Raw genomic sequence first — 15,395 nt, 5'->3', positions numbered from 1 at the left:
AGCCCAGCTGCCCGGTTTGAACTGCCAGCGTTGCCCCTTCCCTACTCACGTCTAAGAATTATTAATAACTTATGCCACGGAAAACGTCTTAGATATCACTTGAAAAACATCCTGGAGCAAACATCATCTTCACTTCAACTGTGAAGAAACAAAAAGCCAAATTTCTGGGGCCACGTTCAGTGATAGCGAGGGAGCTCCTGCAACAAGGCCATTCCTCTGAGGGCCGAGGGGCATTGGGCAGAGCCCAGGCTCCTGTGCTTCGAGCGGCTGGAGCTTTGTAAGTTTTCATGTGACGAACACCACGCACCTGTGTCCCCCATCCTGATAAATTTCCAAATGCACCAGAAATGTGGAGATCGATTCAACATTTTTAAGTGAAAAGGGAGCTGAATAGAGTAGAAGTAAGTGAAGTCAAAAGGAAGTGGAGCTATTTCTGATATTTATTTTTTGAAAACTGGGAAATGATGGTGAGTTTCTTATACAGACTTGTGACGCCTAACAACTCTTGCAAAGCTGAGATTAGACTCCACGTGAACCCTTGTAAACAATCAATAGCCACGACTTTGGGGAACCAATTCAATCAAGAACAAAGCAATGTCCCACTGCCCACCCCAGCCTCTCGCTGCACAGGCAGAAAAGAGAGAGGCACGGACCTGGTGAACTACAATCATTCTGAGCGGAGTTTGCTGCCGTCAGTAATAGCGCGCCGTCTTCTTACAGGCTCAGGCTGAAGTTGATGTGAGTCTCCTTGTTCTCTGCAGACTTTTTATAGACTTCAAAAATAAACAAGGCTTCCCTGGTGGCTCAGTGGGAAAGAAGCCACCTGCCAATGCAGGAGACTTGGGTTCGATCCCCGATCCAGGGAGATCCTACATGCCGAGGAGCAGCTAAGCATGCGTGCCACATCTCCTGGGCCCGTGCTCAGGGCCCGGGAGGCACGACTCCTGAGCCAAGGTGGCACCAGTACTGAAGCCCGCGTGCCCTGGAGCCCACGCTTCAGCGTGGGAGGCCCCTGTAATGAGAGGACCACGCACCGAAACTAGAGAGGAGCCCCGGGTCGCTGCAACTGGAGGAAAAGCCTGTGCATTGCAATGAAGACCCAGAATAGCCAAAAATAAACAAACAATGTAATTCGGTAAAGTTCAACTTAAACAAAAACCACCCCTGAATCTCCTTATTTACCAGAGTTTCTAATTATTTACTGTCAGTCGGGGTTAAGAGAATTTCTAAGTGCTGCAAATTTGGACCACCTGAAGAACTGTTTGTTGTACTCAGAGCAACCTGGGATATAAACAACTGAAATGCATCCAGTTAGAAACAACCGTGTTACTACCAAGGACTTAATATTCTAACAAAATGAAGGTGCTTCTCTTACCAAGATGTGAAAATTACAAGAGCTGCTCTGAAACCGCAGGGAGTCCCTACCACCGGAGCAGGTGAGAGAGCAGGCCGGCGGCTCCTCCCCCGAGACAGGGACGTGGGTGGGAATGAAGATGCCCCTCCGGTCCCTGCCCATCTGAGGTCACAGGGAACTGCAGACCCTGCTGTCTGCTTAATACTTTTGTTTTCAGGGGAGCTACTAAGCTTTCCTCTGATGTTGCCTTATTCCATTTATTTACTCAAATACGTATGAGTCTCAGTCCATCTTCCAGAAGCTGAGGAAAGAACAATTAACGAGTGTACTGGAGGGTCCTTGAAGTTCAGACACCTTCGCCCCTACCCCTCGGGGCTGGTCCATCACGCTCAGACCCCCATCCGGGGAACAGCCTTAGAAAACTGGATGCTCTGAGGGCATCGCTGCAGGTACATGCACAGGACAGAGCCTGGTGGCTGAAATAACAGCGGAGTGGACCCCACAGATACACTACTTCAACTTTCAGTTACTGAAAAGTAACGGTTCTCTTAAAAAAAGAGACTACTTCACAAAAACCTTGTTAGATAACCTCTAAGGGTGAGGGGACCGTCCGCCTTTCTGGTACACAGGTCAGTGAGGTTCGACAGACACTCCAACATGCCCGATGTGTTACCATATGGGAAGATATTAATGAGCCAAAGTCCTGGAATGCAACCTTCACGCTCCTTGATGTGACGATTTGATGAAAGCAAGACTTACCCACACAAAGGCTGGTCTAAAGTTCATGTCAGGAAACGGAAATGCTGGCTTTGGCTGGGTTACATTTCCAGAAAAAGGGCTCCAACAGGAGGTTCAAAGTGGGGGGAGCGTCTAGCGGGGGTGACCCTTCCTTGGTCCTGCGGCCACCCCTGCCTCCTGGGTGCAGACTCACAGCCTTGGAGCCAAGGGCTCAGAGCGAGGTGTTGCGGGCTAGCAGCAGGGGCCTGAGGAGCTGGGAAATTAATCAGCACGTGTGAAACTAACAGGCTGGCAGCTGAAAGCCACTCCAGACGTGTGAAGAACTGTGATAGATTTCTGAGGACTCCTATTTCCCAAGACCGAACAGGTGTGGACAGAGATGAGCCACTTAGTAATTCTGTTTTTTAAAAAGTATTTTTTCAAGAAGTCTTTGACTGGGAAGGCTTCCAAAGTTTTAGCTAATAAAGCTTCATCTTTAATAAAATGAAGATTTTTCTTCATCTGCACAGAGCAAGGACTTGCTTAGCCATGAAGAAAACTGGTACATACATCTTCATGGCACCAAATGCCACATTTTATAACTCTGAAATCTAAGACTTCTAAAAGTTTCCATGAAACCCTGTCCAATTCAACGAGCAAGCACAGGGCAGAGATGGGAAGGGACCCGAGGCCCCTGCTCTCGAGGGCTCACAGTCTCGGGCGGCAGACACTCTGGGACCGACCGCAGATGCAAAGACCCTGAAACCACCCCAACAGGAGCCCCCAGGCAGGACGGGGGCCAGAGGCTGAGAGCAGGCTTTTCACAGGAGGGGCCTGGGCTGCACCCTGAAAGATGAACAGGACTCTCAGAAATGAAAGGAGCAAAGAGCAGCTGGGGCAGAAGGTAAAGAATCTGCCTGCAATGCAGGTGACTGGGGATCAATCCCTGGGTCAGGAAGATCCCCTGGAGAAGGAAATGGAAACCCACTCCAGTATTCTTGTCTGGAGAATCCCATGGACAGAGGAGCCTGGCGGGCTACAGACCATGGGGTTGCAAAGAGTAGGACGTAACTGAGTAGCTAACTTTCTTTTTTTCTTTTCAAAGTAGATGAACAAAGGCATAACAGTGTGTTTGGAGAGGGTAAAGCAGCAGAAAAATGACCGATCTACATGGAGGTCATGGTGGGAAGACCTGTGCTGTGGACAGACAGAAGGAACCCAGATCCTCTCAGATTAAGGACTGGACTTTATCTGATAGTAAATTGTTGGGGGAGGTGAAGGGGAAAACCCAGGGCAGCTGTTGACAGAAGCATGCCTTAGAACACTCTCAGGAGTGTGTAGGATGAGCTGAAGACAGAAGCGCCACCGGGTTCAGGAGACAGGTGAAAAAACCTGGGTCCTGGGCAGAGGGGGCCTAAAGGCAGAGCTGGGGGCGAGCAGGGTCAGGAGAGGCAGCAGAGAGGGCGCTGGGCTCTGGGGTCTGATTAGGTCTGGGGGCGATGGGTCAGGGTGAGGGTGCTCGGATGATGCTGTGATTTAAGCCCAAGGAAGAAACAGGATTGTAAGATGGGAAAGAAGGTGAATAAGAATGGACCAGATCTACAAAACAGAAGAATAGCTAAAGACAGATTCAACACACTCCACAGAAAAAAAATTATATAAAAATTGAAAGATAATTGTTCTTTAGTTTGGACTAAGCCCATGTACTTAAAATCAAGGATCCTTTCAGTGTCTTCAAGTGGCAGCTGATGCGGTAGTCACAGTTAAAACACAACCCTGACACTCACTGGGGAGACAATGTATCTGAAGGTGCGTACATGCTAAGTCACTTCCATCATGTCTGTGTGATCCCGTGGACTAAAGCCCGCCAGGCTCCTCTATCCATGGGGATGCTCCAGGCAAGAATACTGGAGTGGGTTGCCATGCCCTCCTCCAGGGGATCTTCCCTACTCAGGGATTGAAACTGTGTCTCTTATGTCTCCTGCATGGGCAGGCGGGTTCTTTACCACTAGCGCTGCCTGGGAAGCCCCTTAGGCAAAGGTAACATTTACTGTTCACAGCACTTTCAACTCGCGTTTAGATTTTCTGTCTTTCCAGATTGTACGGATCCTCCCCATTCCGTTTAGCGGCCACACGTGCTAGAGTATTGGATGTGCCGGACTTGGTTTACCAGCCTCCGTGTGAAGGGCAGGAGAGGCAGAGGAGAGCTGTCTCTGTTGCCTAGCAGCCAGAGCGCGTGCGGGAGACGCGCCTCGGCACCCCGCAGCTCGTTTCCTCCGCGGTACTTTTTCTGACTCAGACTCTGCTGGAAGAGATGCAGAAATAGAGAAAGCGGCTGCCCACCCCGGCATGTCCATCGACTGTTGCTTTTTGGTCTCGCAGCCAGCACATGCTATTCCAACCAGCAGGCGATTTGCTTTTAAGCATAAATACTGACAGTTATTCTTTGATGCTTAAATAGAACCCTGAGCATGAGGGGCCACCGTGACTGAGACCCCGCCCGGAGCCCCAGGAGAGGGAGGGTCAAGGTGCGCTGCCCACAGATAAGGCAGCTATAAAAAAACAACAACAACAACAAAAACCTGCCTCCTGGAAACATCCTAAGATAGCTCAGGTAACAGGCATTGTGACATTTAGGTTCAACACACCTCAAACTCCAGATAGTGGTCTTTGAGCTTGTACTCATCCACCTCCTTGGCTTTAACCTTCTTGTCGGGCGGGTAGGATCGGTGCTCCGCCAGCTCCGTGGTGATCTGCCTCAGCTTGGTCTCGTGGGATTTCAGCTGCTCCTCCTGCAGGGGAGCATTATGCCATTGAGCATCGAGAAAATGAAATCAGTAAATAGTTGCAGTGCAATTTTAAAAGCCCCCTCATCATGAATGACTTCCACTCATCCAGCATCCCACCAGCTTTCTCAGCCAGGGTCCACGTGCACCTTCTTCCACTGAAAAAGATAGTCACAACCTAAAAGTTGAGAGTTACCTTTCATTCGGTGAGAATTTTTAGGACTCCGCGCTCAAGAGACAGGATCTCAAGTGACCCTCAGAGAACTGCTCTGAGGAGGTGAGGGGAGGAGTCAGGTCATAAAGAAGTTTTGCAACAAAGGGCAGGTAGTCTTAGCATCAAAAGATTACTGTTAAAGGAAACCAGATACCCCAAGTTGAGGAATTTAGGGCTTTTCTAGGTATGGGAAGATGCCACCGAGAGTCTCCACTCCCTGACATCATTTCTTTCATATGCATCTCAGCTATCCTGGGCCAGGATCCTGTGCTTTTCACATCCTGAGCTAACCTTGGGCTCCCCGTAGGGAGTGGCTGTAGCCTGATGGCTGTTAGGTTGCCGCTAGTCTTCTCTTTCCCGAGTATCCTGAGGCTCACCTTGGAGGGCTGATGACTGTGACATCCTTGTTTAATGACAGGGTAGGAAGTATTTCATTTCTTACTTTGAAAAATGGTATCCAAGGGCCAAGGCCAGCCTCCCCAGCCAGGCCCCTGCTCTCCTGAGAGAGACTCCCAACAGGCAAGGCACCCAGCACCCGTGCTAAGGGCGGTGCGATTGGACTTCTCCAAGCCATGACCTCCGCAGGGCCATCCTGTCTGTCCCTGTGGGTGAAGGCCTACCCAAATATTTTTCTCCTTTCTGAGACAAGCAGTGCCATCAAGAATAACTTTCTGAAAGCTGTTATTCTGAAAACTGTAGTAACCTAGGCTTTTCCCTCCCAAACAGTACAGGTTCTGACGTCCCTCGACTACAAATTTTACTGAAGCACATTTAACTTGTTTTCCAGTTTCTCTGGGTTGTTATAAATAATGCTACATCCTTATAGATGTTGCCCAGTGAATATGAGCAAGGTTTGCCTATAGCATACAGGCACATCTCGCTTTATTGTACTTCGCAGGTCATGTTTTTTTTCAAGCTGAAGGTTTGTGGAAACCCTGGGTGGAGCAAGTCTAATGATGCCGTCTCTCTAACACTGCTCACTGTGGGTCACTCTGCCACCTTTGGTACCTCTCAAGATATTTCAGACCTGTTCACTATAATTACTTCGTTACCGTGGTCTGAGATCAGTGATCCTTGCTGATACCACTACAACTTCATGGAAGGCTCGGATGATGATGGTTAACACTGAGCAATAAAACATTTCTTCATTAAGGTAGATACACTGTTTTTCTAGACACAATACTGCTACACACTTCGTAGGCTGGGGTATAGTGTAACATAACCATTATATGCACCGAGAAACCAAAAAAGTGTGTGACCTGCTTTATTGAGATATTTATTTTATTGCAATGGTCTGAAACCAAATCAACAGTGTCTCTGAAATCTGTGATCACCAAGAGGTGAAGTTTCTGGGTTTTAGAAAATGCACATCTTTAATATAACGCTAAACTTTTTCAAGTGTTTCCATCAGCTTACATTTCCACAGTAGGCTTGAAGATTCCCATTGTTCTACACCCTTGCCAAAACTTGATGTGACATCAAACTTGCAAATTGTTGCTAATTTCATGGGTATAAAATGATTTGAATTTACGTTTTCCTGATTACAAGTAAGGACGCACACTTTCATATGTTTACAGGACTTCCTCTTCTGTGATTTGGCTGCTGAAATATTGGACCCATTTTTCTACTGAGTCCAGATTTGTGAAGTATGGTGATTTATAGTTTATAGCTTACAGTGTATGGTTTGGGTGGTGGTGGTGGTCTAGTTGCTAAGTCAAGTCCGACTCTTTGCGACCCCCTGGCTCCTCTGCCCATGGGATTCTCCAGGCAAGAATACTGGTTTGCCATGGGTTGCCATTTCCTACTCCAGGGGATCTTCCCAACCTAGGAATTGAACCCGGGTCTCCGGTATTACACACAGATTCTTTACTGACTGAGCTACAAGGGAAGCCGTGTATAATTTATTTCCAGTCAAAAAAATGTCAAAATTCAATGTGCAGTGCTTTATTCCAACCTCACTGACTTCATGAAGAATCAAGGAAATAATCTCAAAATAAAAATATTTTAAAAATCACATTTCTTGCCAATGATGCAAAACCTAGATAGAATCACGAGGAACTATCAGTCAAATCCGTATTGAGACATTCTATAAAATAAATGGCCTGTAATCTTTAAAAATGTCAAGATCATTAAAGTCAAGGGAAGAGCAGAAAAGAAAACCATACTTCTTAAATCTATTTTGACTAATGAAATAAAAATTCCAAGCGCCTCTTATGGGCTTAGATCGGTACAGACTATGCAAATTACCCCAAGGTTAGAATCCTACAACAGAGGAGTCACACAGATTTTCCTGATAAAAACGGATGTAAAACCAGAGAAGTGGGAAGGTAACAGCACAAGATGCAGCGTGTTCCCGGCCTCACGTGGACGGTTATATCTGTAACATCCACAGGGAAGACGCACCAGCAGGGACCTCCCTGTCTTCCCCCTTTTAACTTTGTCCTCACAATCCATCAGGGGAGCGGGCAGCCCACTCTCAGAGGACAACACGAGTGAAAGGGGTTTCACAGACGGTAGAAATGCACCAGACAAGGTTCAACGAAAAGGAACAGACAGCAAAAGGCAGGTACCTGCTGAAACTGTTCGTATTAGGAAGTCACAACTTAAATATCGGCAGTAAATACAGGATGCAGGAAAAACTGCTGTTATCCGTCAACAGACGTACATTGGTAGTACCTTTGATCGCACATACAATGAAATTTTATCCAAAAGGCAAGTTTCAAACGATGTCATTTAATATTGAATTTTTCCCTACTTATATAGTATTTTGACTCTGAAGAAAATTTCATATTTTCCTTTAAAACACCAAACTCTAATCTCGTGAAGAGCATTTCTTAGTTGATGAGGCGATGGGCACAGATGAGCTAGCTGCTCACGACCTTGCAGTGAGTCCAGGGCTGAGGCAGGGCCAAAGCCTCCCCTTCGAGGCTCAGCTGGACGGTTCTGCCACCAGCCAGGCCCAAGTCAGCTCCGCATCCTTTTATACCAAGCACAAGGCTCAGGGAGGGAGGGACGATTGAGGTGGACACAGCTGTCCCCCTGCACACCTACTAGGCGACAGGCACTGTGTTTGTGCGTGCACACGCGTGTGCACACACATGCGCTCAGTCCTATCTGATTCAGTGACCCCATAAACTGTAGCCTGCCAGACTCCTGTCCATGGGCTTCTCCAGGCAAGGATACGGGAGTGGGTTGCCATGCCCTCCTCCAGGGGATCTTCCCGACCCAGGAATCGAATCTGCATCTCTTGCGTCTCCTGCATTGTGCTCAGTACTTTTCTCACTATGGAATACACAATCCCAGGAATTCAACAGTGAAAGAGACCCTGGCCTTCATCACCCTTCTAACCTCCTCCTCTTGGAGGCCATGGAGATCCAAAAAGATAGTCTTGCTGGAGGCCCCAGAAGTAAATGCAGAGGAGCAGCAGCCCCTTCTCCCAACTCTGAGCCTCCAGACAGCTGTTAAAAACCCAGAGAGCTGCTGAAACCATGAGCTTCAAAACCGTCTGCTCCCTCCTGGATCAGCGCTGACCTCAGCCATCAAGGCTGTTGGTAAACTCATCCGTCCTCGTCTGCCTTCTCTCCTGCGGCTCCCAGACACCCAGGTGTTAACCCAGATCCTCTCTCCAACTTCCATTCAAAGCCAGGATCCCCAGATGTCACAGCCTCTCCCACTTCTGTATCCATAGCATTTAAATGTCCACGTGTGTGCGTGCTAAGTCCCTTCAGTCATGTCCAACTCTTTGTGACCCCACAGACTGTGACCTGCCAGGCTCCTCCGTCCATAGATATTCCCCAGGCAAGAATACTGCAGTGGGTTGCCATGCCCTCCTCCAGGGGATCTTCCTGACCCAGGGATCGAACCTGTGTCTCCTATGGGTCCTGCATTGCAGGCAGAGTCTTTACCACTGAACCACTGGAGAAGCCCTAAACGTCCACACCACATGCTTATTAACAAAATATACCCGAATCTCTATAAATTTTATCTTCCTTACTGATTATAAGCTCTCTGAATGCAGAGCGAGCTCATTTCCCCTTCTCTCAGCTCGTGGGGGTCTAGTATGGTGCTGGGCAGGGGGACAGCAAGAGGCATGGTTCTGGCTTGTAGAAGTCACCTGACCAACATCCAGCACCTAGGAGCCAAAGATGAGTCTTAGCTCTTTTTACAATGTCCACACACCTTGCATGGCACCTGACATTTGGACCCCTTAGGAAGCAGGAGCTGAATAAGTGGACTTTTTTTTTTTTTTTTTTTACGGGGGAAGGTAGAGAGGGAGACGTCAGACCGTTTGCTTGTACTGTTTTAAAGTAGACATGATTTAGGAGATAATGGCATTTCCAGAAATCTGCCTGGCAATTAACGATTCAAATTGCTAAATACCGCAGCTTCAGCAAACCTGAGCTGCAGGAATCAAGACTGAACACCTGCCTTCACAGCCGCAGGGGCTGCTGCTGAAAGCCCCATGGAAAGATTTTGTTTCACTGTTTCATTTTTAGACAGTTTTAAAGACCTTAAGGAGTGTTTACTGAGCTTCAGCATAATAACCTAATTGTCTGATTGAGCACTTAGTATATGTTACACTGTTGCTGTTTTAGTCCTTAAGTTGTATCAGACTTTGGGAACCCATGGACTGTACCCTGCCAGGCTCCTCTAACCACGGCATTTCCAGGCAAGAATACTGGAATGGGTTGCCATCTCCTACTCTAGGGGATCTTTCTGACACAGGGATCAAAACTGCACCTCCTGGCAGGTGGATTCTTTACTACTGAGTCACAAGGGAAGCCCACCCATATGTTACGTACAACTCTCTAATAAATGAATATGAAAGCTGCCTACTCTGAAAAGGTGTGGACCACTGTAGTCCAAGTTCATGCCAAGGAGTCTAGACTGTGTCTTGTTGGTGATAGTGAGCCAGTTGTGGTTACATGACGCTGAAGGAATCCTATTTTAGCTAGCAGTGTGCAGGATGGGTTGGAGAGAAACAAGAGTTGGACAAGAAGGACCTCATCTGGTTCTAGGAACAGGCTGCCAGAGCTCTCCAAAGCCGGGTGTCTGTGCCCCAGGCAAGGTGACCCACTGGGGAGAAAGCTTTAAAATCAGCATTGAGGCATAATTCACATTTTACCACACAAATCTCCCATTTGAAATGTACAATTTAGAGCTCTTAAATATATTCCCAGGGCTGTGAAACCATCACATTTAATTTTATGATATTTTAGTTCCCCTAAAAGGAACCTTTTGGAATGGAATCATGTGACACGCTCTTTTTGTGACTGGCTTTTCACGTAGCAAGGTTCCCAAGGCTCATCACACTGGGGAGTGTCAGGGTTTCATTCTTTAACGGCTGAATCAAGCCCTGTTGTGTGACTATGTAACATCTCATTAATCCAAGCATCAGCTGGTGACCATGTCCACCTTAGGTTGTTATGAATAATACTACTGTGAACAGTTGTGTAAAAGTTTTTATGTGAGTCCACGTTTTCATTCTCCTGTTAACAAAGTAGGAGTGAAATTGCTGCTAAACACGTCGTTAACTCTATATTTAATCATTTGATAAACCACCAAAATGTTTTACGTTCCTAGCAGCAATATATGAGAGTTGCAATTTCTCTGTAACCTCACCACTACATTACTTTTCATACAAAATTTAAAAAATGTATAGCCATCCTAATGGCATCTCATGATTCTGATTTGTATTCCCCTAATGACTAATGATGTTCAGCACTTCTTATGTTATATTGATAATATATTTTATTAAAAGGATTCAATACATATATTGAAGGATACCTACTCAAATATTTAGTGCTGACAAGGCAAAGGATCCAAAAAATCAGGACACCAGAGGTTGAGATGAGCAGAGTCTGGACTGAGGGACATGGGCTGGACAGAAAGATGGTTAGGAAGAACGAGTGGCTGGCTGAGAGCGTGACCCCGAGTGGCTGGGCAGGCGGGCTCTGGCCAGCAAGGGACCTGCCTGGAGAAGGATGCTGTCCTTGGGGGTCCCTGCTTCTCATGACTGATGTGCAGGAGGTCCCTGGAGCTGCGGCTGGGCCACTGGGGACTCCTCACCCAGCCCCCGACCTCGGGATGTGCCTCCTCCTCGCCTTCCCCACGCTAGGAGCTGCCCCGGGGTGTGGCCTTGAGACAGCAGGTGGTGCTGGGACCATCTGGATAAATGACTGAATCCAGTCAAGGCTCCTCATAAACTTCAGCATTCTGGAGGCAGGTGTAGGATCGGCCTGTCTATCGGCCACTGCAGGCTGGTCAGTAAGCTCCCCTGCACATTAAACCCGCCCCGAGCAGCCCGCCATGGCTGCCCCTGTCTTTGGCCTCCCCTGGCTGTCCTCACGCAGGCCAGTCTGTGAACCAGCACCACCCCCTCCCCCGGGCCTCGGCACGGCTGCCCCCCGGTCAGACCACAGGCTAACACGAGGCTGGAAGCAAACACAGCACTCTCCTATCTGTGATCTGTGCTAACGCAAGGCCTGGCCCGTGGAGGAGCGCTCGGTGGTCATCCAGAGTCAGCCTCTGACTGGACCATGGCTGGGAGCCAGAGGGAAACAGGACGAGGCGGTGGAGGAGATGACCCCTGCAGGAGGCAGGAGAGAGTGGGAGGCAGGATCTCTGATCTGCAGGGCAGGTGGCTGGACCACGGTGGGTCTTAGAAACACACACATTCCTGGGGACCCCGCCCCAGAGCTGATCGCTGGAGGAGTGGGTGGAGATGAGAAAGGCGCCTTTTAGAGAAGTCCCCAGGTAAATTCTTATGCGCATTAATGTTTGAAAATGACTACCTGATGAGTAGAAATGGGCACCTGATAGATCCTAAAGATGGCCAGCCACGAAGTCCTAAGTCTGGAGTGCTACACAGAAGGATAAGCAAAACTTAAAACCTTTTCACATCAGTCTCTCCACCTGCGACAGGAAGAGAAATGGGCTCTGGCACCACGGCCGCAAAAGCAACGACAAGAAGGCGACTCCTCCCACACAGCGGAGCTGCTCCGAAAGAGCCACGCCGCACTGACAGTCATCAATTTCAGGAACGGTGGCTAATATGCTTTGGAGAGGAGACAAGAATAAATTAAAGAGAAGCTTGCAAATGACAGTGTGATGAACAGTGTCTTCAAAAGCACCAAACAATCTTCTGATTGAATAGTTCGTTTTTCCCTAACACTGGTTAACTTTTTTTTTTCCAGTAGGGCTCTTACCGTGGTATATGTCTGTTTTGTAAACTGAAATTATCCAAGTGGTCTGGCGTGTCCGGGAGGGGCAGCAGGCTGTGGAGGAGGGGAAGACGGCCTGGCCGAAGTGGAGGCTGCAGACGGCTGGGGCCGTGGCCCCGTGGGGCGCCGGGCAGTGCTCGGAACCAGTCCTAGTTGTCACAAAGCGGGGTGATGCTGGCATCGAGTGGGCAGAGGAGGCTGTGAATATTGCTCAGACCCTGCGATCCACAACAACGCACCACTCAGGGCCCAGGGCGGCAGGGCTGAGATCGAGAACCCGCCCGGGGTGAAGGGGGAGCCCCGCCTTGAAGGCGCGGAGGCCTGCGGGGCATCCAGACAGGCCCCCCGGGTTTGCCGAGGGTGACGGTGATTCAGCAAAGCTGAAGGGGCCCAGGCACCTGGAGCAGACGGTCTGCACACCAGGCCCTCCCCATCTCTAACCTGCTCTTTATCACGAGCTGGCTTCCACACATTTGTTTCCAATTCTCCTATTACTCTCAGGGCAAGGCACATTTTCCATAGGTAATAAACAAACACGATGACCTGGGCAAAAAATATACAGAGCTAGTGATAGAAAGAATCTTAAAAAACATTCTAGACAATCTCCTCATTTTCCAGAAGGAAAACTGAGGCCCACAAAGTCTCAGTAACTCACTTGTCTGGGTGGTGGTGGGGGAAGAGGGGGGCGGCATAATCGTATTTTTTTTTTTTAACAAAGAAATTAAACTGCTGAAAGGATTTGGTCATCTTATGTGACACAGAGGATGCTTCTTGCTGGATGGTCACTACTTGCTTGTTTAAAATTGTGAACTCACCATTTTGATCACATTACATATGCATTTTTTTACACTTCTGTGTTCAAAATGAGGAAAAATATCAAAAATGTTATGCATTTCATTTTAAATTCCAATGCAGGGCATTTGTTTAAAATGATAGACTCTGCCATGACAAAGGTGGTGGGGTCTTGTGGTAAAAATACACAAATAAACACACTCATTTTCACATGTAAGTGACTTGTCAGTGTATGTACATACATAGTCATTTTAGTTGTGTCGGATTCTTTGAGACGCCATGGACTGTAGCCCACTAGGCTCCTCTGTCCATGGGATTCTCCAGGCAAGGACACTGGAGTGGGTTGCCATGCCCTCCGTGGAAACTTCCTGACCCAGGGATGGAACCTGCGTCTCTTGTGTCTCCTGCACTGGCAGGCGGGTTCTTTACCACTAGAGCCGCCTGGGAATCCCCACCAATGTATAGCCCATACACAAATAGGGCAGAAGCACATTTCCCCCTGGTGCTCAGAGGGTAAAGAATCCACCTGCAATGTGGGAGAACTAGGTGTGATCTCTGGGTTGGGAAGGTCCCCTGGAGAAGGGAACAGGCACCCACTCCAGTATTCTTGCCTGGAGAATCTCCATGGATAGAGGAGCCTGGTGAGCTACAGTCCATGGGGTCGCAAAGAGTCAGACATGACTGACCGACTTTCACTCACTCGCTCACTCACTCACTCACTCACATTTTTCCAAGTAGAAAATAAATAGAAACGTAGGTTCCACAGTGAGGAAAGAGCAAGGAAAAGCTCTCATGTTGCTCTAAAGTTACTAATGTTCCTCTTTAACTTCAGATCACCTTTTACCCCAGATCTTTCATAGGAGTAATGGCGAGAAAGACCAACTGGAAAACTCCTAGTGAAATTAATAAAATAAAACTCAAGTTTTGAAAGTATTTTTGCCTCAGGTTGTTCAGCTGTTTTTCTCTCTTCTTACCTTGTGTAATATAATAATATAAAGAAAACTGAGTGCCAAAGAATTGATGCTTTTGAACTGTGGTGTTGGAAAAGACTCTTGAGAGTCCCTTGGACTGCAAGGAGATCCAACCAGTCCATCCTAAAGGAAATCAGTCTTGAATATTCATTGGAAGGACTGATGCTGAAGCTTGAACTCCAATACTTTGGCCACCTGATGTGAAGAACTGACTGATTTGAAAAGACCCTGATGCTGGGAAAGATTGAAGGCAGGAGAAGGGGACGACAGGACGAGATTGTTGGATGGCATCACTGACTCAATAGACATGAGTTTGAGTAAGCTCCGGGAGTAGGTGATAGACATGGAGGCCTGGCGTGCTGCAGTCCATGGGGTGGCAAAGAATCGGACATGACTGAGCGACTGAACTGAACTGAACTGAACCTTGTGTAATGTGGCTTACTGTTTATATTAAGTAGCCAAAATTAAAGTGGGGAAATGCATTTGGTTTGAGAGCTCGTATTTTAGTTGGGTGGATGAAGAAGTCTGGCCAATAAGCAGTAAAGCCTTCCTTTTCTCTTAGAGTATTTATTATCCTTGAAAATTAAATGCCATTTTGCCTTGTAAAGTGAGCTGTTTGGTCCTTCCTATTTCTAACAGTCTTTTTGGTAGTTAGTCCATGAGCTAGACAGCAATAGCAGTGCTTACGTGGGGAGCATCAACCAAACCATGTCAATAAACATGACGAATTTACAGAAACAAGAGTCTCTCCTGACACTACGTCTCCTCTGCTCCCTCGCCAGCCTGTCTCCATGCACTTGGGCAGGACCCCACACATCCCTCCTCCACATCCTCACTACCTTCATCCCCCCGAGGGCGCCCACCGTGGCCGCTCCAACCAGCACCCCTGATGCTGCTCTCACCGCAGGAGCCAGGCACCTCCTGCCACGTCACCGGAGATCTTTTTTGTCTTGTTTGTACCTGATCTTTTCCCCCTTCTCTTGGCCTAACCTTCTCCCTGTGTTTTCCTTGACTAACTTAAAAACTATTTTTCCTCAAGTATCTGTTTGGCTTTGCTTCTCAGCACTCCTTGCAACATCTGGAGGAAAAAACAGAGAAAGGACACAGGAAAGGACTCTGGAAAGAAGCATCAAGAGAGAAGCAGGAGATGAGGGGTTGCCCAAAACTAGAGGGGACACCACAGTACCCAGAGCCCACGCCCAAGGACAGCCCTGTTCCTCACTTCACGGAGCAAACGGGACCCTCAGGAGGTCCCAAACCCTCCCACTTCTGTCCATCTCCTCTTTAACTCACTCATTTTTCCTCTTTCTATTGAAAGCGCCTCTTGCTTATAGTAGT

General features: G+C 48.0%; 1 protein-coding gene across 12 annotated transcripts in view; it reads right to left on the bottom strand.

Moving 5' to 3' along the window:
* The window catches only part of PSD3 (pleckstrin and Sec7 domain containing 3), a 575,456-nt gene that overhangs the window by 24,241 nt on the left and 535,820 nt on the right, over window positions 1-15,395 (bottom strand). For all 12 annotated transcript variants that reach the window (XM_043893683.1, XM_043893685.1, XM_043893689.1 and 9 more), the window contains one exon: window positions 4,720-4,863. In XM_043893683.1, coding sequence (XP_043749618.1) covers window positions 4,720-4,863 — 144 coding nt within the window. The remainder of the gene's footprint in view (window positions 1-4,719; window positions 4,864-15,395) is intronic.

Source organism: Cervus elaphus, chromosome 32 (genome assembly GCF_910594005.1).
Source record: "Cervus elaphus chromosome 32, mCerEla1.1, whole genome shotgun sequence".
NCBI lineage: Eukaryota > Metazoa > Chordata > Mammalia > Artiodactyla > Cervidae > Cervus > Cervus elaphus.
This window is presented reverse-complemented; position numbering and strand designations above follow the sequence as displayed.